At 35.0% G+C, this 21,843-nt stretch overlaps 1 protein-coding gene across 6 annotated transcripts in view; it reads left to right on the forward strand.

The window, feature by feature from the left end:
* Positions 1–21,843, forward strand: part of AHR (aryl hydrocarbon receptor) — a 104,429-nt gene that overhangs the window by 20,116 nt on the left and 62,470 nt on the right. For all 6 annotated transcript variants that reach the window (XR_009542005.1, XR_009542006.1, XR_009542007.1 and 3 more), the window contains exons 3-9: positions 6,874–6,977; positions 14,104–14,193; positions 16,746–16,869; positions 17,566–17,696; positions 19,132–19,334; positions 20,053–20,162; positions 20,783–20,924. Coding sequence is in view for 3 of the 6 variants with exons in the window: in XM_060157118.1 (XP_060013101.1) it covers positions 6,874–6,977; positions 14,104–14,193; positions 16,746–16,869; positions 17,566–17,696; positions 19,132–19,334; positions 20,053–20,162; positions 20,783–20,924 (904 nt within the window). In the remaining 3 variants the exon portion in view is untranslated. The remainder of the gene's footprint in view (positions 1–6,873; positions 6,978–14,103; positions 14,194–16,745; positions 16,870–17,565; positions 17,697–19,131; positions 19,335–20,052; positions 20,163–20,782; positions 20,925–21,843) is intronic.

Raw genomic sequence — 21,843 nt, forward strand, 5'->3', positions numbered from 1 at the left:
AATCATTTTTTATTTAGTAATTTATGTGTTATTTTTTAATCCTGCTCTTACAGCTTTTTGACTTTTTAATCAATCATTTTTAATCAGTAGCTCAAATTCATTTATTTGTTTGTAGCTAGAGATTTAGATTTTGGAGTCATCATAATGTCATTGGAATAGTATTTTAAACTATTAAGTGAATAAAATATTCCTGGGGAAAGCATATAGAATAAGAGGGAAAATACCAAAGATGAAATGCTTTAAGGATGGGCAGAGATAGAGGAAAGCACATCTCTGTGTGTGGAATACGAAACTGTGCTATGGTGATAATGAGTTTGCTCAAAGATGACTTCATTTGTCAAGTTCTTAAAGGGGCAAAGAGAAAATTGCACATGAAAGTGTAACCTAAAGTGAAATTAAAGTCTACAGAAAAATAATAATACTAGAGGTGGTAATTTCTGATTCTTGGTTGTCCATAGAAGACATAACGCCATTCAGGTGTCAGCCGTGGGAGGTTGAGAGAAGAGACAGTCAAACTGGATCAACTTAATGAACCTAGAATTGTCTGTATCGAATTCTTCTAGCCTTAAATTTGCCCACATGATGTGGCAGTGCCTTTATGGTCAGTTTTACAGAATATTCTGTTGCCTCCTACATTTTTGATAGTGTCTAGTTTCAAGTGTCTAGTCTCTGTGTTACAGAGGCAGCTTCCCTCTCTTTGTCCTGGCCCAGGAGAGGGAGACTTTGTCGTGTAAGGGGTGCACCAGCAGGCAGGGGACATGGGGGTAGTTCGGTTACTAACGCTGTGGCTTTAGATTAGACCGTTGTCATCACTGTTCCACAGAGTCTTCATCTTCTCAGCATGGACAGTAAGAATGCTTGCCTGCCTGATGTTTTAAGTGTGTAGTGGGTTTATCCTAAAAAGTAAGATCTTTGTGAACCACAGTTATAAAATTTAAATTGTATACAGTTGACCCTTGAACAACACAAGGGTTAGTCGAAAATTGGCATATAACGTTACAGTTGGCTTTCCATATCCATGGTTCCTCCATCTCCAAAGTTCTGCATCCGTGGATTCAACCAATCACGATCATGTAGTGCTGTACTATTTACTGGAAAGAATCCACATGTAAGTGGACCTGCCCAGTTCAAACCCCATGTTTTTGACAAGTCAACTGTACATACAGAATTTTTTGTTATTGCCCTGTGTTTCAGTAGTAAATTATGTGGTTCTACTTTCATCTTTATAAAATTGGGATTAGAATTACCTCCTGAAGACATATTAATAATGAACTCTTTATGCAGAGGAAAGATAATTTTAGAAAGTATGAAGGAATGAGATCCAGAACATTTGTGAGTTATTTCCTAAATCCTGATTTTCTAAGTCACTAGTTCTCAAAATGTGATACCTGCCCCTCAGCATCACTTGGGAACTTGTTAGTAATGCAGACTGTGGGGCCCCATCCTAGACCTACCGAGTCAGAAATTCTAGAGGGTGGAGTCCAGCAATGTGTTTCAGTAGCCTTCCAGATGATTCTAATGTCTATGAAAGTTTGAGAATCACTGCTCTGGCTGATTAAATTTCCTACTTAGAATGCAGTTTTAATTCCACTCTTATTTATGTGGAAAGCTAAATGCAACTCATTCCCCACTGAAAAGGTAAATTAATTGCTCTAGTTGGTTTCATTAATTCAGAGACCTAACATATTGTTACAGTCGAATTGCATGTAACTAAACGTAAAACTGGAAAAATGTTGAGTAACATCTTTGGAAGTTAGTTTCCACTTAATCGAGAGTGAGAATAGATCTAACTTTTAAGGATTTTTGCAGCTTTAGAATGATGTGTTTCTTTAGATTTGCTAAAAAGACAGTAACCGCCAGTTATGCAACCTACATTCATTCATAAAGATATAAACTAACATGTGCCTTTTTAAAACCTGAATTTACTTTTTTTCTGCCTTGGTGAGTAGAAACTTCTAGGCAGAAAAAAAATCTGTGAATATCATCAGAAAGCACTGAACTGTGTACACCTAATCTCTGTCTCCTGAAAACTTAGAATATAACATCGTTTTTAAAAAAAATTTTCAGTTTCTTCCTTCTTTCCCTCAAAAGGACAATGCTTCATTTACCAAACAAACAAACAAACAAACAAACAAACTTGATGTTACTGAAGTGAAATATCTATGTATTACCTCAAAGGATCTAGAAGGAACTCACTTCAGGTACACTTATATATGATTGGAAATTATTTGTAAATACTCATCCATACTAGACTGGGGATGTTTTCCGTATATTCAAGAAATACTACATTACTTAACTCTTTCTAATTTATAGATGTAGTTGGTTGAGTTTCATAATAGGTGATAGCTTTGCTCTCTTTTATGCTTATACAAATGTGGGAATGGACTTTAACTTTTCCTACCAGAAGTAATAAAGGGGGATGATAAACATTATTGTAAAATAAATTGAATTTATGTCAACAATTAGAGATTAAAAAGGCTTATGCTTTTTCCTGGCAAGACATTTACCATGTCATCTTTCTGTTTAAATGCCAACTACAGTAACAAAATACAAAGTATAGTTTACCACATGCCAATATTTGTTCCCTGTGAATTTCTCTCTTGAGAAATTCAGAGCATGTTTTTTGAAGAGGAAATATTTGGCTTGTAGGGAGAAATGGAAATCTGAGCTTAGATGTATAAGGAAGGAAAGTGCCGTATTAGGAAACATGGATATGATTAAATGCATGTGGGAAAGACTTGAATCAGTTGGTAATAATTATATGAGTAATATTATAATCTGATAATGCTGTGATATATTTACACTCTAAATTCCATTATCAATTAAATTCTTGTTTAATTGCATCATTGATCTCTCAAAGAACAAATAGTTGAAATATTTTGATGGTTTATTATCTTAATATTCCGCTGAATGCTGAAAGTCAGAGCCTTACACTTTGGAAGGTGTAAGCCTTACCCTTTGCACATGTGGGGAGGATTTTAACAAATGTCTCTTCAGTGCGGCCAGTGTTTCTCGAGTAGCAGAACTGGCTTATGACTTATTTTCAGATATTATATTTTGTTGCTATGAACTGCCATGTATTTAATTCCAGGGGTGTAATGATTAAAGTGTCTTCTGTATCTGATGATGCATATAATTTTTATAACAATTTACATGTTTGAAGTACCTTCAGATTTATGTTGCACAGTCATCATAGTAGTCCTGTTAGACACTCTTTAACGCTCCCTGTTTAGAGATGAGAAAACACTCAATTATCCCTAGTTTGCAACTTTTAGTGTCAGCTTCCATAATGGTTTGAGGGTGTGTAAACTCAGCATGTAGCCCATTTTCTCCATCCTTGACTGTCAGTTATAGATTCAGGCATTAACCCAGGTACTCTACATGTTATTTTAGCTCTCACAAGAATTTGTCTCCAGAGGTATCACTGTCCTAATTTAAAGATGAGGAAACTAAAGGTCAAAGGTGGTTAGAATGGGAGAGAAGTCTGGTAGGTGATTAATAGTAGCTCATGCAATTAGGATTAGGCTACCTGGGTTCTTATCTAGGCTCTACCACTTAAAGCTAGAACCTTGGGGAAGTTTCCTAACCTCCTTAAGTCTCAGTTTCCTAATCTACTGAAAGGACAGTAAGGCCAGTTCCATAGAACTCTTATGAAGATTAAATAAATAAGACGTAATACATGGAGACTGCCTGGCATACAGTGTGGGCTCTAAGTATCACATATTATTATGAAGGAAATTATTTAAGGCCACTCAGATGGTAGGAAGTCATATCCCCACATCATCTTCTTACTCTTTTATTGCTTTCTGACCAGGGCAAGAAATGTATATGTGAAAGTGAGTAGTATTAATTAATACATCTTCCAGTAACTTTAAGAAGGGAGAGGTGGTAGGTATGAGATCAAGAAGTAGAGGACAAACTTCATGGAAAGGCAAAAATTACATAGTTTGGGTCAGGTGGCTAGGACATAAAATAAGTTTTCTAAAAAGTCATATTAGTATTTTTTAGATGAGAATGGGAAGGAAGTGCACCCTTCCTCGACTCATCTTTGCACAATATTTACTTGAATTCTTAACTGATTAATTATTAGCCTTAAACAAGAGAGCAACAGAAATACTTGTTTGCTTGTTTTTGGAAGAACCCTCCAGTGGTCCTTCCCCCAAATGCATTACCACTTTTCCTACTTAAGCAGTAGTTATACATACGTATTAAACATTGTCCCTCTAACATTTAGAATTGTAAGCATTGTTGTTTAGAAAGAATTTATTCTTTTTCAAGTTCCTCTGATACTTTAATTAAATTCCATCCTGGTACTTAATGTTTTTGACATTCTTTACCAATATTTTTGACATTCTTTTCTAGTTCTTCATTTCCATAGCTTATATGCCCTACTTAAAGGCAGAGTCTGTCTAATGTCTAATTACATTGGCTAATATCCCCAATACAAGACCAGAAACAAATTGTAAGTTACTGAGATGAATGGCCTCTTTCATTTCTTATTCAGCTTCTCAGTGGTCCAATAACTCTAGTGGGAACTGACATCATTCCACTGATTAAAAGTTAACTTTAAAAGATTCCTAATAAGAAAATTTAGACATTGTAAATTTGACACAATTAATATCTATCCATTTTTAGGATGACTTTGCTTCTTTCATAATGTCAGGGTTTGGGTTTTGTTGTTTTCTTTCTAATAGCAAATCTTACTGATATTTGGTATAACTCTTAAATTGTGCCTCGTACTGGAGCTTTTGGAAAAGTAGGAGAGTGTAGTTAACCCTTACATTGTGAGGTTTTAATGCGTTCAAGCAAATGTGGCCACTGGAAAGCAAGGAACAACAAATCTGTCCTTTACCTTTCAACGAGAAAAGATTAAGCCTTTCCTTTGGTCTTGGTTAACTGTTAGATCAGTTAGTTTACCTCAAACTATATTTTGGCCTAAAGAAATCTGTTCTGTGGCCTTTTGGAATTGTTATATTCAGAGGCCAGGTTTTTGGCTTCTTCTTTCAAAGAGATATGCTTCAAGTTCTGCAAAGGCAAGGACTTGGCATAAGAGTCCAGTGTGACACATGCACTGCTGGTTTACCAGAAAATATGCTTCACACATGAAAATGTTTTATATGTGATGCTTTGCTCAAACTGAGAGAAAAATCTGGTTATTAATATATCTCCAGCTTATCACTGAGCCAGATTATCCTTAACGCTTAAAAATCCAATGAAATAAGAAATCTTAAAAGGAACGTCACAGTTGGTTTGGCTTAATGGTGTCTCTTATTTTAAATATCACAGGTTAAAAAAAGATCAGAAAAATAGAAAGGTGGTGTAATAGTGTGTCTAAAAGTTTCAACTTTGTAACAGGGCAATCTGTGAGCTTTGGGAAATACTGCTAATAATTAAAGCTACCAACTAATATTGAGCTGCTCTACATCAGGAACTTCACATATATTCTAATTATTCTTCACAACGGCCCTGCAGGGTGTTTTTGTTTGTTTGTTTGCTTTTTCAACTACCACTTTACATATTAGGAGACAGGCTCAGAAAGCTCACACATTTAGGAAAAGGCAGAGCTGAGATTTGAACTCAGCTCTGTCAGATACCAATGTCCATCCACATGTTTTAACTGAGAAAACATTTGAGAGTGCTTGGAAAAATGCTAAATAAGTAAATGGTAGCAATTATTATTTCTATTCAGCTGTGCTGCCTCCCAGACTATAAATGCATGCACACACACACGATGTGGAGAGAGATGGGAAGGTGGGGAGATGCAGCATTACTGTGTGGTACCCTCTCTAGTAAGCATCCCACCATCCTGTCAGACTCCCGTTCACATATGCAATCCATAAGCAACTAGAAGAGGATAATGAAAGAGAAGACACATTACAAGGTGTAGTAGTACCTAGGAATAGACATAAAAATACTTTTCTGTGGAAAACTTCAAAACATTCTAGTGGGACAAAAAATACAGACTTGAACAAGTGGGAAAACACATGTTCTCAGATTGATTCAACATCATAAAGACATTAATTCTCCATGAATTGACCTATAAATTTAATATGAACTTAATAATACTACTAACAGTTTTTTTACCTTAAAACTAGACAAGAGGATCCTAACCTCAATGGACATATATTTCTTAATAAGGCATTTGGTTGATTCTTCTCACCACCCAGTAGTTCACAGATGTTAAGATAAATACGTAGAGACAAACTAAAAATATTTTTATAGGTTAGGTTGTGAGGAACCTTATTCTCCTAAATAGATAAGAACTGAAGGAGTGTTTATAGCAATGTCATGGCAATTCTTTGAAACTCCTTAAGTAATATGCCAAAAATCATATAGTGAACTCATCAAAAATTATCTTTAAGAATCTGTCAGGGACTTCCCTGGTGGAGCAGTGGTTAAGAATCTGCCTGCCAACGCAGGGGACACGGGTTCCATCTCTGGTCCGAGAAGATCCCATATGCTGCGGAGCAACTAGGCCTGTGCGCCACAACTACTGAGCCTGTGCCCTAGAGCCTGCGAGCCACAACTGCTGAAGCCCGCGCTTAGATCCCATGCTTAGCAACAAGAGAAACCACCGCAATGAGAAGCCCACACACCAACGAAGAGTAGCCCCCGCTCGCCGCAACTAGAGAAAGCCCTCGCAGCAAGGAAGACCCAATGCAGCCAAAAAAAAAACACACCAGAATCTGTCAGCTGACTGGAAACCACCCATTGGCAAAGGATTGTTCACTTAGTTACTGTAGTACCAGTAGATACCAATTTTTCAAATTATCTCTGTGTTTGGTGTACAGAAGTTTTTTATTATAGCTCTTTGAAACTGCTTATTTTAAAAACCACCTATACTATATCATTGTTTTTCCCTTTTTTTCATAGTTGCATTAAAGTCCACCCCAGCTGACAGAAATGGAGTCCAGGACAACTGTAGAACAAAATTCAGAGAAGGCCTGAACTTGCAGGAAGGAGAATTCTTACTGCAGGTAAATTGTAGTAAATATAGTTCGTTTTCATTAGGACAGTTATAAATGGAGAATTAATTAACAGCCTTTTAATTATCCCCAGTTTATTTAGGACTCACCCAGCGTTTCATACCACTTTCATCTGAAGTACAATAACGGTATAATGTTAGTATTGTACATGAAAAAATGGAATTTTATGAAGCATATTTATTAGAAGTCTAGTTATCACTTTCCATGTTGCATTTCTTTAAATAGCAAGAACTCCTAGATTATTTTAAAGGTTCTCATTTAAGACACTGGATTTATGTATATGTTTTGAGGAATATAGCTCCATTAAAATAATTTTATTTGTAAAATAGTTTGAAATTGTTCTTAACCTGAACTTTAGTTTTTTCAATGTGTTCTTATATTTTCTTTTAGCAGCTGTGTGTGACTTATCAACTTGCTACAGATTTTTTTCAACAACCGTCAGCCCTATTGTCATGCGCTAGAACTTGGAGAGTTTCTAGTAGATTTGTCTATAAAAGTATTTTAAATCTTTTCCAATTTTTCTTTCTTTTGGATCTGATACAATGCTCGATTCTCAGTTAAAATTCTCAGGTATTTATCTTATTAAAGAAAGATAGAATGAAGATGTGTGCTATAAAGAATATATATATATGTATAACTGCATCACTTTGTGGTACACCTGAAACTAACTCTCAACACTGTAAATTAACTATACTTCAATTAAAAAAATGGTAAAAAAAAAAAAAGAAACTAGTTAAATAAAATAAAACAAAACAGAAAAGATGTGTGCTATAATCTGCGCTGTTACTATTACATAATAATTTTCAATTCTACCCAGTGAACTGAGTGGAGAACTTAATTTGCCATTGTGACAAAAAGTAGCCATAAGTTTCAGTAACTCCATTCATTCAGTAAATGCTTAAGTGTAACCTAACAATTTATAAGATTTTATTATAATTTTGTAATTGTGTTCAAATCCCTGATACTGAAAATTAACTTTTGCTTCCATTATGTTAGAAAAAATTAAATATATTCAACCGTGAGTCGTCCTCCTCCTGCCTCTAGCTGAGGATTTTTATGTATATTAGCTGAAACGTAAAGACCCCTTATTCAGGTCACAGGAAGCATTCTAATAATTGCTGCTGAATGTGATTAAGTTTATGTAGTAAACATAAGTTTATGTTTATAAGTAAACATAAGTTTATGATTAAGTTTATGTTATGTTATGCATCTTAGTTTATGTAGTAAAGTAATAAGGAAGTTCTTTATCTCAAGTGAAAATAGACAAATGTGGCATGCTTAACACTTGTTAAACTGCTTTAAATTATGGGCCAGTGATTATTTTTTTAACATCTTTATTGGAGTATAATTGCTTTACAATGGTGTGTTAGTTCCCGCTGTATAACAACGTGAATCAGCTGTACGTATACATATATCCCCATATCCCCTCCTCCGTGTGTCTCCCTCCCTATTCCACAACTCTAGATGGTCACAAAGCACCGAGCTGATCTCCCTGTGCTATGCAGCTGCTTCCCACTAGCTATCTATTTTACATTTGGTAGTGTATATATGTCCATGCCACTCTCACTTCATCCCAGCTTACCCTTTCCCCTCCCTGTGTCCTCAAGTCCATTCTCTACGTCTGTGTCTTTATTCCTGTCCTGCCCCTGTGTTCTTCAGAGCCATTTTTTTTTCTTTTTAGATTCCATATATATGTGTTAGCATACGATATTTGTTTTCCTTTTTCTGACTTACTTCACTCTGTATGACAGTTTCTAGGTCCATCCAGCTCACTGGAAATAACTCAATTTCGTTTCTTTTTATGGCTGAGTAATATTCCATTGTATATATATGCCACATGTTCTTTATCCATTCATCTGTTGATGGACACTTCGTTTGCTTCCATCTCCTGGCTATTGAAAATAGTGCTGCAGTGAACATTGTGGTACATGACTCTTTTTGAATTATAGTTTTCTCAGGGTATATGCCCAGGAGTGGGACTGCTGGGTCGTATAGTAGTTCTATTTTTAGTTTTCTAAGGAACCTCCATACTGTTCTCCATAGTGGCTGTATCAATTTACATTCCCACCAACAGTGCAAGAGGGTTCCCTTTTCTCCACACCCTCTCCAGCATTTATTGTTTGTAGGTTTTTGATGATGGCCATTCTGACTGGTGTGAGGTGATACCTCATTGTAGTTTTGATTTGCATTTCTCTAATGATTAGTGACGTTGAGCATCCTTTCATGTGTTTGTTGGCATTCTGTATATATTCTTCGGAGAAATGTCTGTTTAGGTCTTGTGCCCATTTTTGGATTGGGTTGTTTGTTTTTTTTGATATTGAGCTGCATGAGCTGTATGAGCTGCTTGTTAATTTTGGAGATTAATCCTTTGTCAGTTGCTTCGTTTGCAAGTATTTTCTACCATTCTGAGGGGTGTCTTTTTGTCTTGTTTATGGTTTCCTTTGCTGTGCAAAAGCTTTACGTTTCATTAGGTCCCATGGTTTATTTTTGTTTTTTATTTCCATTTCTCTAGCAGGTGGGTCAAAAAGGATCTTGCTGTGATTTATGTCATAGAGTGTTCTGCCTATGTTTTCCTCTAAGAGTTTTATAGTGTCTGGCCTTACAGTTAGGACTTTAATCCATTTTGAGTTTATTTTTGTGCATGGTGTTAGGGAGTGTACTAATTTCATCCTTTTACATGTAGCTGTCCAGTTTTCCCAGCACCACTTATTGAAGAGGCTGTCTTTTCTCTATTGTATATTCTTGCCGCCTTTATCAAAGATAAGGTGACCATATGTACGTGGGTTTATTTCTGGGCTTTCTATCCTGTTCCATTGATCTATCTTTCTGTTTTTGTGCCAGTACCGTACTGTCTTGATGACTGTAGCTTTGTAATATAGTCTGAAGTCTGGGAGCCTGATTCCTCCAGCTCCATTTTTCTTTCTCAATATTGCTTTGGCTATTTGGGGTCTTTTGTGTTTCCATACAAATTGTGAAATTTTTTGTTCTAGTTCTGTGAAAAATGCTGTTGGTAGTTTGATAGGAATTGCATTAAATCTGTAGATTGCTTTGCGTAGTACAGTCATTTTCACAATGTTGATTCTTCCAATCCAAGCACATGGTATATCTCTCCATCTGTTTGTATCATTTTTAATTTCTTTCATCAGTATCTTATAGTTTTCTGCATACAGGTCCTTTGTCTCCTTAGGTAGGTTTATTCCTAGGTATTTTATTCTTTTTGTTGCAGTGGTAAATGGGAGTGTTTCCTTAATTTCTCTTTCAGATTTTTCAGCATTAGTGTATAGGAATGCAAGAGATTTCTGTGCATTAATTTTGTATCCTGCTATTTTACCAAATTCATTGATTAGCTCAAGTAGTTTTCTGGTAGCATCATTAGGATTCTCTATGTATAGTATCATGTCATCTGCAAACAGTGACAGTTTTACTTCTTCTTTTCCGATTGGGATTCCTTTTATATTTCTTTTTCTTGTCTGATTTCTGTGGCTAACCCTTCCAAAACTATGTTGAATAAGAGTGGTGAGAGTGGGCAACCTTGTCTTGTTCCTGATCTTAGTGGAAATGGTTTCAGCTTTTCAGCATTGAGAACAATGTTGGCTGTGGGTTTGTCATATATGGCCTTTATTATGTTGAGGTAAGTTCCTCCTGTGCCTACTTTCTGGAGGGTTTTTATCATAAATGGTGTTGAATTTGTCGAAAGCTTTTTCTGCATCTATTGAGATGATCATATGGTTTTTATCCTTCAGTTTGTTAATATGGTTTATCACATTCATTGATTTGCATATACTGAAGAATCCTTGCATTCCTGGGATAAATCCCACTCGATCATAGTATATGACCCTTTTAATGTGCTGTTGGATTCTGTTTGCTAGTATTTTGTTGAGGATTTTCGCATCTATGTTCATCAGTGATATCTGGGCCCATGATTTTTATTTTTCCCCTAGAGTGTTTAGACAAATTGTAAACATATCCTATGTCAAGGACCCAGAATAAAAACATACTGTTGCAAAACTAGTGTTACCTTTTTAATTTTCTCAAGATTGGAAATATTTAGGTATTTAAAATAAGTGGTCTTGTCATTAATTCTGTTGGATGCCATTTGTATAGTATGTGATGCTTCCTCTCTAGTAGGAAGCATCAGACACTATACAATTTGCTTAGGGCCATACCTCTTATCACTTATGGAGCAGATGAACACATTGTAGATATGTGAAAATGGCATATTTCATTATACACAGTTGCCATAATGGTATCTTACTTTATATTTCCAACATGCGGTTATCACCTAGTTATCACTTAGAGGCAGAGGATGTTTCCAAAGGTACAGTATACCATTTGGCTTGAAACTTTTGAAACGAAATCTTTTCCTTTTGTTTTAACAAAGGAGGCACATGAAGAAAATGTTACAAGATGTTTAATGAAAGTTTAAAATATTTATTTTCTTGATTAGCTTAAATTTGTTACTGTTTTATGAGGAATAAAAATAAAACAATAAAGTAACTTTTTGTATCGTTTCATTATCTGTTATTTGCTTTACTTGTTTATTTTCATATATTTAAATATGTTCTATCCATTGCTACTTAATACTGTGCTTACTAAAATCTGTACCTTCATTTTTGAGATAACAGCAGTTGAAATTATAAATAACAGTACTAATTGCAGTTTATTTCTCTTATTAAATAGTAAGTGAAGCTCAACGTGATTTTCAGATAGAGAGATAGTTGTGACTTAGACCAAAGAGTCATAATCTCTTTTATTAATATGTAATTACCAAATTAATTCCTTCTTTTAGTTTACTAAGATAAATAATTCAGTACAAGTAATAACCTTGCTCCACATGGTATTTAAGATCATTTAATATCCATATAATTGGTGTGTATATATTCTTTTAAGATTGGTATGTATATATTCTTTTAAGAGGCTTTTTGTTTTATTTCTGACAATTAACGTTTGTCTGAAAGTGTTTATCTGTCATACCCTAAATTATCTTTGTGTCACCTGGCATGCACTAATGAGCTTATTGTACAGTACTAAATTCGTTCCACTGTTCGAAAAACATATTCTACAAAATAATATGCATATGATCAATGGATACTATTTTCTAGAAGGAAGACATCTGCAAGATAAAAAGATGCAGTAATGGATATATACTATTACTGCCAGCTAAAACTTAAGAATACTCAATTTTGGGGGTGTTAATCATTAAACATTTAAGTTCTTGGTGGGTGCCATCGCCATTTTTCATCCTGGGGAAATTGCCAGGTTTTATAAGGCATAATATCTAAAGTCAAGGATCTTAGATCCCAGTTGTGATTACATGAGTTATAGGCATGCAACCGTTGGTGATCAGTAACACATAAAAGCAGTAGATCGTGATATAACGTTAAGTGTGCAGGCTTTAGAGCTAAACAAAGTTTACCTTCTGGCTCAGCTTTTTCCTAGCTGTATGGCCGTGGGCAAGTTACTGTGCAGCTCTTTACCTCAGTTTCCGCGATTTAAAAACTGGAATATGACACCTACTTCAGTGGATTGCTGAGGGAATTAAAGTACTTGAATACGTTAAAAAAAAAAAAAGCATTTAGAAAAGTGGCTGTTAAATAGTAGGTGCTGTTTGTTGTCTGCATAATTAAGTTCTCAGAAGTATATTATAGACCAGGGATCTTGAAGGTGAAAGGACTTTGAGGGAAAAGGAAGACAGTCACCGTATTTCTTTTACCTCATCTAACACTGAGGGTATCTACAAGACTGTGTGAGCATCATAAGCACAGGCGCAGTAGCTTCTTCAGTTTTGAATCTCAGTACTTAGCATGCATCATCTTTGGTATGCAATATTTCATTAAGTGTTGAATGAACTACTTGCTGTCGTTTATATATCTCTCTGTAGTTCACAAAGCATGATCATGTAAATCTTTATCTGCTCATGTCCACAACCTCATATTATAGTAATGGTGCCTTACGTGAATTGAGCGCCAGCTCTGTACCAGGCACTGTACAGCGCCTGTTTTTCAAACAATGACACTAAAGCTTAAAGGGGTAAATAACTTAATAAAACCACACAGTTAGTAAGAAACAGAAGAATCCAGTCCAAATTCTGACTCCAAACTGTGTGGTTCTTAAACTAAACCATTCCACGTCTCATTTTACATGAAGAAGAGTGTCTCAGGAGGGTTTAACAATGATCACATAGCATAGAGTAAAACAAGTACTGAATTAAACTCAAGCAGGAAATAAGGAGGGCTTTAGAATTAAAATATGTGATCACGATTAATGTTTAAGTTGATCTAAATACTTTTATTACCTTAGACTATAGAGATATTAACATTGGACTTGAACCACCACTAAAAGAATAGAAAAAGAGAGGATAACTTCTAAACTAAAAGAAAGAAGAAGGAGTAATAAAAAATAATTGGCCCAAAGCAGGCAAAATGGAAAGAAAAAAGCAGCATTGTATAAGTGGAACAGATAAAAATAACACCTATAAAATGACAGCTTTAAACCTAAATATATTAGTAATTATATTAAATTTAAATGGACTATATTTGCTGTGTACTTGTCTTACATGTATTCGTTCTACATGTGTATTTTATGTAGAGTCCATCTGTGTATTCCTTTTCTAATAAAAAGTTTTTAAAAGTTTTATAATACTTTGAGAGCATCCACATTTCAAACTGTGTCAGTGCTTAAACTATCTTTGCCCAGAGCTTTTCTTCTATCAAATTTTTTTACAGTTCTAATAAACATCTTTACACACTATCTTCCTTTAAAAGCAGTGTGACAGATTACAGTAAATGATGTGTATACAATTATATTTAAAAAACATGTACAGTATATTTAAAACAAAATCTAAAGCATGAGGAAGAAGAAGAAATAAATATTAAAGTTATTGTGATTGAGTATTAAATTACTTCTAAGCTTTTCTTTGGCAGAATCAAAAGGTGTGAATAGATTCTTCTCACTACTGGGGTATGTGGTGTTTCTGCATTTGTGGAGTGTAATAATATTAACCATTTTAAAGATTTTTTCATCAATAAAAGTAACAGCCTTAACTGAAGTCAGTATTTATGGATGATAATATTTTTATTTAATCACATTACTAATCTTGTAACTTTTTTCCTTGTAGGCACTGAATGGCTTTGTACTGGTTGTCACTACAGATGCTTTGGTCTTTTATGCTTCTTCTACTATACAAGATTACCTGGGGTTTCAGCAGGTAAATATATTTTTCTTAGGTCGTTAAAAAAATTTTTTTGGAAAATTAATTTTCTACATTTAATTTATCTTAGGGACACAAGTGATAGTTTGTATATATAAAATGTAATTAAAATACATATGCTATAGAATAAAAAAGTATATGTTTGCAGCTAATATATTTTTATACTTTAAAAAATATACTGCATTATAATTTCCTTAAGGGTATATGTGATTCATGGATTTTGTGTTTCTTCTTCCACTTATAAAGAACTCATATATATACGAAACTTTAGGGTAAGGGGCAGATAGGGTTTGGACAGGGGCAGACGAGAATATTTACCATCAAATTAGTTATGGATACTGGAAGGTATATGACAACTATGAAATGAATGAGGTGATATGTAAAGGTGTGAGCAAAATACTATGGCTTCTCCCTTTAATTCTGACTTGTATGGATTATGGAAGCTTTCCTGAAGGAAATGGTATTTAAGCTAACCTAAAGAAAGTGTAGGATCTGGATGGGTGGACCATTGTGGAGGGAACACAGAGAAGAAAAGCTAGAAGTAATGTAGACAGTAGGTTGGAAGGCCTTGAAGGAGGTGAGCGTGTTTGGTTTAATGTTACTGAGTGTATAGTGAATAAATGGAGTAATAAGGCGTTCAGCATATTTGAGGGGCAAGAACATCCAATATGATTTGAGAAGTTTGTAAGTACACTTGAATGCTAACTACTCTTATGTATCAGTAGTTCTTAAATTCTAATGTGCATAAGAATCACGTGAAGAACTTCATAAGGTGTCATAACATTGATGGGCCTCCTTCCCATATAATCTGATTCAGTACGTCAGAGTGGGGCCCATGTATTTCATTTCTAGCAAGCTCCCAGGTGATGCCAAGACTGATGGTTGAATGGCCCCATCTGCACTGTTACATAGACTGAAGCTTAAATTATGTCATACACACTATAGAAGCCACTAAATGTTTTTGTTAAGGGGAACGTGTATGCTCCAATCTGTACTTCAGAAGATAACTCTGGCATTGTGTAATGGATGGCATAGAGATGACTTCATGCTAGAAGATAAAGTTCGTAGGAAGATTTAAGTCCAGATAGCTAAAGTGGTGGAATCTGGCTACTGACACAAAGCCTAACTTAAGTATTTTTGGATTTTAAAGAAAATATACTAATGTCCATGGAAAAGCCTGTTTGCAACTTAATTACATAACTAGTTTAGTTATTATTTGATGTGATTCATAACAGTTAAGAAATCAGAAAGATTAGCTGTTTCCCAATCTGTTTTTCTTCATATATGCATATAACCTGGATATTCTTTAAGAAAACATTCATATCTGACATTGGTGGTGGTTTATGGCACCATTTTTAAAACTGCCTCTTGTGACTCATTAGTGGGTTATGAAATTGATATAGTGGATCACCATCAATCATTCCTCTTAGTTGCTTAAAATGAAATAAAATAGAAAACACAATATTGTCACACACATGTGGAATCTAGAAAAATGGTAGAGATGACCTTATTTGCCACGCAGAAATAGAGACAGACATAGAGCACAAATGTATGGATACCAGCGGGGAAAGGGGTGGGGTGGGAGGAATTGGGAGATTGCGATCGACACATATACACTGTTGATACTATGTATAAAATAGACAGCTGATTGGAACATAGTGTATAGCACAGAGAACTCTACTTAATGCACTGTGGTGACCTAAATGGGAGGGAAATACAAAACAGAGGGTATATATATATATATATATATATATATATATATATATATATATATATATATATATATATGGCTGATTCATTTTGCTGTACGGTTGAAGCTAACAGGACATTATAAAGCAACTATACACCAATAAAAATAAATTTTAAAAATATTGTTACACATAAAAGAAGTGTTCTGTGAAACTTTTTTCCACGTGTGTATACACACACACACACACACACACACACACACATTGCATAGAAAATGTATTTCTTGCCATGAGTTGCAATAAAAAAAGTTAGAGCAGTTCTGGTGGAAGGGCCATTTACTGTAGTAAATGCTGAGAAGCAAGAGGTGAAGGAGGGATTCTGACCTGGTAATGGCATAATCCCTTACTCTTATGGAATCTACTAGGAGTAAAAATTTCATATAAGGAAAATTATTAGAGAGCAGTGAAGGAAATACATAATACTATCAAGCTTAGAGAATTCAAATGCAGCTGGATGTTCAGACAAGGTTTTGTGGAAGAAGGAGGATTTTAAAAGATCAGTAAATAGATAAAAATCAGCAGAACTTAATGTGCTGCAGTTAAGGAGTGGGAAGGTGACTTATTTGACTGAAAAGCATTCACACGGGGAAGTGATGGCAAATAACTTTTGACTTGTCAATTACAGTGCTAGTCTCTTTCTGGCTTTTCCTATATTGGATTCCTGAAGAGCTTTGCAAGCATTTCATTTGCGTTCATCACCACTAACAAGCACCCGCTAATCTAGCAAGGTTTTGAAATTAGTAAGCCCCATTTTAAAAGAATCAGTACTTCCTGTTAATTTCCTTTTTTCTTTTTCTTTAGTCTGATGTCATCCATCAGAGTGTGTATGAACTGATCCATACTGAAGACCGAGCTGAATTTCAGCGCCAGCTGCACTGGGCGTTAAACCCTTCACAGTGTCCGGACTCTGGACAAAAAATGGATGGTAAGAATGTCTACCAAAAGATAGTGTTGGGGATTTTTTGATATAATTCTGTGAAAGAAGGCAGAGAACCTTTAGGGGCATAGAACTCCATGGTGAAGGTTGGGAAGAAGGGGAAAGACATGAATCTCTGGCTGCGGGCCAGAGCCAAGTCACAGGGAACCTGGTGACCTAAGGAGGATTTTGACAGATGACAGCCATTGATGAATTTCACGCGACAAAGTATACCCATATACTCACTAATATATTGTATAAAAAGAACTCTTACACTGTTGTGAAAAGGGGGAAGGAATGTACAAGGTTGATTCTGGAGTGTGTATGAATTGTTCTGTGTTTAAAATGCACCAAATATAAAAGCAGACTAGCATACGCAAGGATAAAAAAACCTTCTTTCAATGCAAGCAGTGTTTTCACACATCTGTGAAAATGTTAAAAAGAAGAAAAGGCTTAGAAAATATAGAAATTGTTGACAGGATAGCTCAGTAGAAGTAAAAACAGCCGAATAGGTAAAGTTCTATGTAGTGAAAATGTTATTCAATAAGTTTTAATTTCTTTTCACTAGCTCCCCTTCTGAAAGCGATTTTTCTTTTGTAATCCAAATACAGACTTTGGTTTAGAAATTAACACAAATTTCAGCTATTCAAACACTTAATTTTACAGGAAAATGAAAGTAACTTTGTGTTGCTATTATTTCTACAGAAGCTAATGGCCTCTCACAGCCAGCAGTCTATTATAACCCAGACCAGGTTCCTCCAGAGAACTCTTCGTCTATGGAAAGGTGCTTCGTTTGCCGACTAAGGTGTCTGCTGGATAATTCATCTGGTTTTCTGGTAAGGTGCAAAATCTTTTACTGACATTTACTATGAAGTTTTAGAAAATTAAAAAGAAAAGTGAAACCAATTTAATTTGAATGTATTTGAGTTTGTGTTATAAAAATCTAGTTTATTAAATAATTTTATAAAGGACAGTAACTTTTTAAAATCTTTCTAAAGTTTTAGAAATATCTTCCATAACTCAAAATCTCTATCCTTTAGGGTACAGTAACAAAGACTAGTGGAATAACAGGGAACTCTCTATCTTTCCCCTTTTTTTGGACTTTTTAGGTATAAGAGAGAGAATTATATAGCACTTCTTTGGCAGCAGACTGCTTACCCTCCTTGGATTTAATGCCTGCCAAATGGAAAAATTATCACGGCCCTTTCCGCATGGCTGGAATAACTGCCATGTAAAAAAGTGGTTGTGTCTTCATGATTGCAGGATCCTCCTCTAGTATGAAATGCTCTTGAATAGTGTGAACTCCTGAGTAGGATGGCCAGGGAGCAGCGTAGGCAGGACGCTAAGAGTAGAGACGGCCCGGCCTGTCAGGTGCCTGTGTCCTGAAGATTGTGCACTCCACCAGGTACAGAAGGAGACAAAGCATGTTGCATATTACTTTTGTGACTTATCAGGAATTGGAAACAGATGATCAAATCTATTAGCAAACGATGATTTTTGTTGGTGTGCTTATTCCTGAAGATAGTTTTGCTGACCCAGAATTAGAACTGTGCTTTGAGCTAGTTTGCTAGTATTGATGATCACTTAGTATATATGTCTAGGTGGAATTTCTTTGTGTAATTGGGTCTTTTCTCCCTTGTGCTGCTCTCATATTGATGTCAGAATCATCCCTTGGCCTGGTACTGTTTTAAGCAGCCAGATTGATCATGGTCATGATTAAATTGTCTCTGTTTCCTCTGTCTTCTAAAATTGTTCTTTAATAGAGTTCTGTGTTCTTTGTATCGTTTTACGATTCATTTTAGTGTTTTTAAACAGTTGTTTTCTCTCTCTATAAAAGATTCCTATGAATTTTGAATATACTCTGAGCTGTGGACTAGTCCACAGACTATATCTGAAAATTAGTATGTACTTGATGGCTTTATCACTATTCATTCGTTTAGGAAATAGAGTTTGAGTGTGCAGTGTGTACGGACCCGTGCTAGGCGTGGATGGTAGGGCAGCCGCAAGGTCAGAAAACCATTAGGTCTTCCTTTTGTGACCTATTAAAGCACTGAGTGGTTCACTTACGAATCCCTTGAGGATAGCCCTCATACTACCTTTTAGGATATTTTTAATGGGCTTTCTGGGGAGAAAGGAATTCAAGTCACATTTGATAGCCTCATGAACTTTTATGGAATTATCAAGAACACTGGAAATGGCCCTGATGGAGCCTTTTAAAAAGGAACCATTTTAAAACGTTAATCTTAATGAACTGTTTTTTGGTTTTTTAAGGCAATGAATTTCCAAGGGAGGTTGAAGTATCTTCACGGACAGAACAAGAAAGGGAAAGATGGATCAATACTTCCACCGCAGTTGGCTTTGTTTGCAATAGCTACTCCACTGCAGCCACCATCCATACTTGAAATCCGGACCAAAAATTTCATCTTTAGAACCAAACACAAGTTAGACTTTACACCTACTGGTTGTGATGCCAAGTAAGTGAAACCTTTTCAGGTTTATTTTACCAAATGTATATTTTGTTGCAGTAAGTGTGTCTTAGCATGTATATATTTTCCATATGGTGTTGATTATAGTATTGTTTATTATTATAGTAGCTATTATTATTTCATACTTTACAGCATAGCCTTTTAAAATAAAATTTCATCACGTTCACAAATCTTTTTATTATTTTACAATATTTGACACAATTTCTGTATTATACAGATGATGTGTTTATATAAGATTCGGTATCCTGATGACATTTATTGTTGGCTTGTTTTACATTTTTAAACTATACAAACTTTGACTTTTAGCCCTAGAAGTTTAGTAACCAAAGCATGTTGCTACTTTTCTCCTTCCTAATAACGCGGATGCAGACAGGTTGGAGAAACCCTGCCCCTCAAAATGTAGTATAGGTATTCTAGAATTTAATTAGAGATTTTGTGTTTCACCTATATAATCTACTTTGTTAGACTGATCTTTAGCAATAATTTTCATGGTCTTTATTCAGGAGAAGAAAACAGTCTAAAAGTGAAATTTGCAACCATAAGCAAATGAGAGCAGTTACAGAACTGTGTGTGTTTCTACCTGCTAGTGTGAAATTCTGAATGTCAACATAGTACAGAAACTAGCATATAACTAATGAACTGATGTTGGCTACTTCATTTTTGTTAAATTTTAATTGCATTCTTATTTTGCCTTTCTTTTAAACAGAGGAAGAATTGTTTTAGGCTATACTGAAGCAGAGCTATGCATGAGAGGATCAGGATATCAGTTTATTCATGCCGCCGATATGCTTTACTGTGCTGAGTACCATATCCGGAGTAAGTTGTAGTTTCTCATGAGCTTGGCTGTGAAAGCAGCTTACGCTCTAGTACGTCTTTCAAATTATTACTAATGTAATGTGTTTAAGGAAACTATTTGGATAAACGTCTCCTTAGTATCCCACAATTATGATTAGCCTGAGTTACACTCTCTATTCATTAGCTGCCACACAGGAATTAAGTAGTTTAATTACTCTGAAAATGACCGGTTTGCCCACGTTTTTGCTCAGGAGTTTTTTTAATGGCATCATTTTTAATTCTAAAACTTACGTTAATAGAGATTATGCTTTAAAATTGTATAGTAAAATATTAGGCTGTAGGAAATGTTCCCTTTTTTTTTAAAATGAAAACAATTTTCCCTCCAAACTCTATACTCTCTTTTCACGTGTTACGAGAATTGTCTGACTTAATCTGTCCTTGAACCATTTAAATAATAAATTTAGTATGAAACAGGAAAAAAGAGCAATGCTGAAGAAGTATTTTCATACATTTTAATATACTGTGCTTAAAAGTCATCAATATATTTCTCATCTTTGGTGATATGTGAATTACATCTAGAAATATTACAGAGATTATTGTGTTGATTTTGGATTTGATAATTTAATTCTTTTTTGTTTCAGTGATTAAGACTGGAGAGAGTGGCATGATAGTGTTCAGGCTTCTTACGAAAGACAATCGATGGACTTGGGTGCAGTCGAATGCACGCTTAGTTTATAAGAATGGAAGACCAGATTATATCATTGCAACTCAGAGACCTCTAACGTAAGTACAAAGACCTAGAACATTTCATGTTTTGGTTTTTTATTTTAGTAATAACACTTTGGCTTATAAATTCTCCTTCATGAAAACCTAAAAATAAATTTTAAGAGAATTTACACTGGAAATAAAAATTGAAAGGTAATATGTACAGAAAGAAGGCGGCATAGGGTAAGGACATTGAGAAAACAGAGTTAACAGACTTTCTTGAACAACTGTGTATGTAGAGCTACAGAAAGAGAATAATCAAAGAAAACTCCAAGGGTTTATCCTGGGTATATGAAGGAAAGATGAGTATATGAAGGAAAGATGAAAAGCCAGCGCCATCTGTCAAAATAAAAACATAACAGTGCTTTTGTTTAGCGTGTTTGCTAATAAGCAGGCAGTGATTTTTAAGTTTCTCATATATTCTCGAAGTGAGTAGTTTGTCAGATATTTGTATTGCAAAAGTTTTCTCCAGTCTGGCGAAATGATTTTTGTATGTGGTTTTGAGGGTAAGGATCAAGATTATTCTTTTCCCTTATCCCTTATATGGATATCTAGCTGACTAGTAACATTTATTGGAAAGATGGTTTTTTGAAAAGACCATCTTTTCCCCCACTGCGCTGCATTTCAATCAGGGGATTGTATCTGGGGTTCCATTGGTCTGGTTGTCTATTTTTAGACCAAAACTATTCTGTACCTTAATATGCCTTGATATCTTGATGTATGCCCGCCATCTCGTTTGTTCAGAATTTTTGTTCTCTTTCAAGATAATCTTGGCTCTTTACATTTCTATATAAAGTTTAGAAATCAGTTGTCAATTCCCATGGGAAAATTTGTTTATAAGAATGGAAGAATGTTTTTAGAATGGAGGAATGTTTTTATACATTTGATATTTTTGTTTGCTTGTTCTATTAGTTATTAAGAGGTTATGAGATCCATT

This window comes from Lagenorhynchus albirostris, chromosome 8 (genome assembly GCF_949774975.1).
Source record: "Lagenorhynchus albirostris chromosome 8, mLagAlb1.1, whole genome shotgun sequence".
NCBI classification, from domain to species: domain Eukaryota; kingdom Metazoa; phylum Chordata; class Mammalia; order Artiodactyla; family Delphinidae; genus Lagenorhynchus; species Lagenorhynchus albirostris.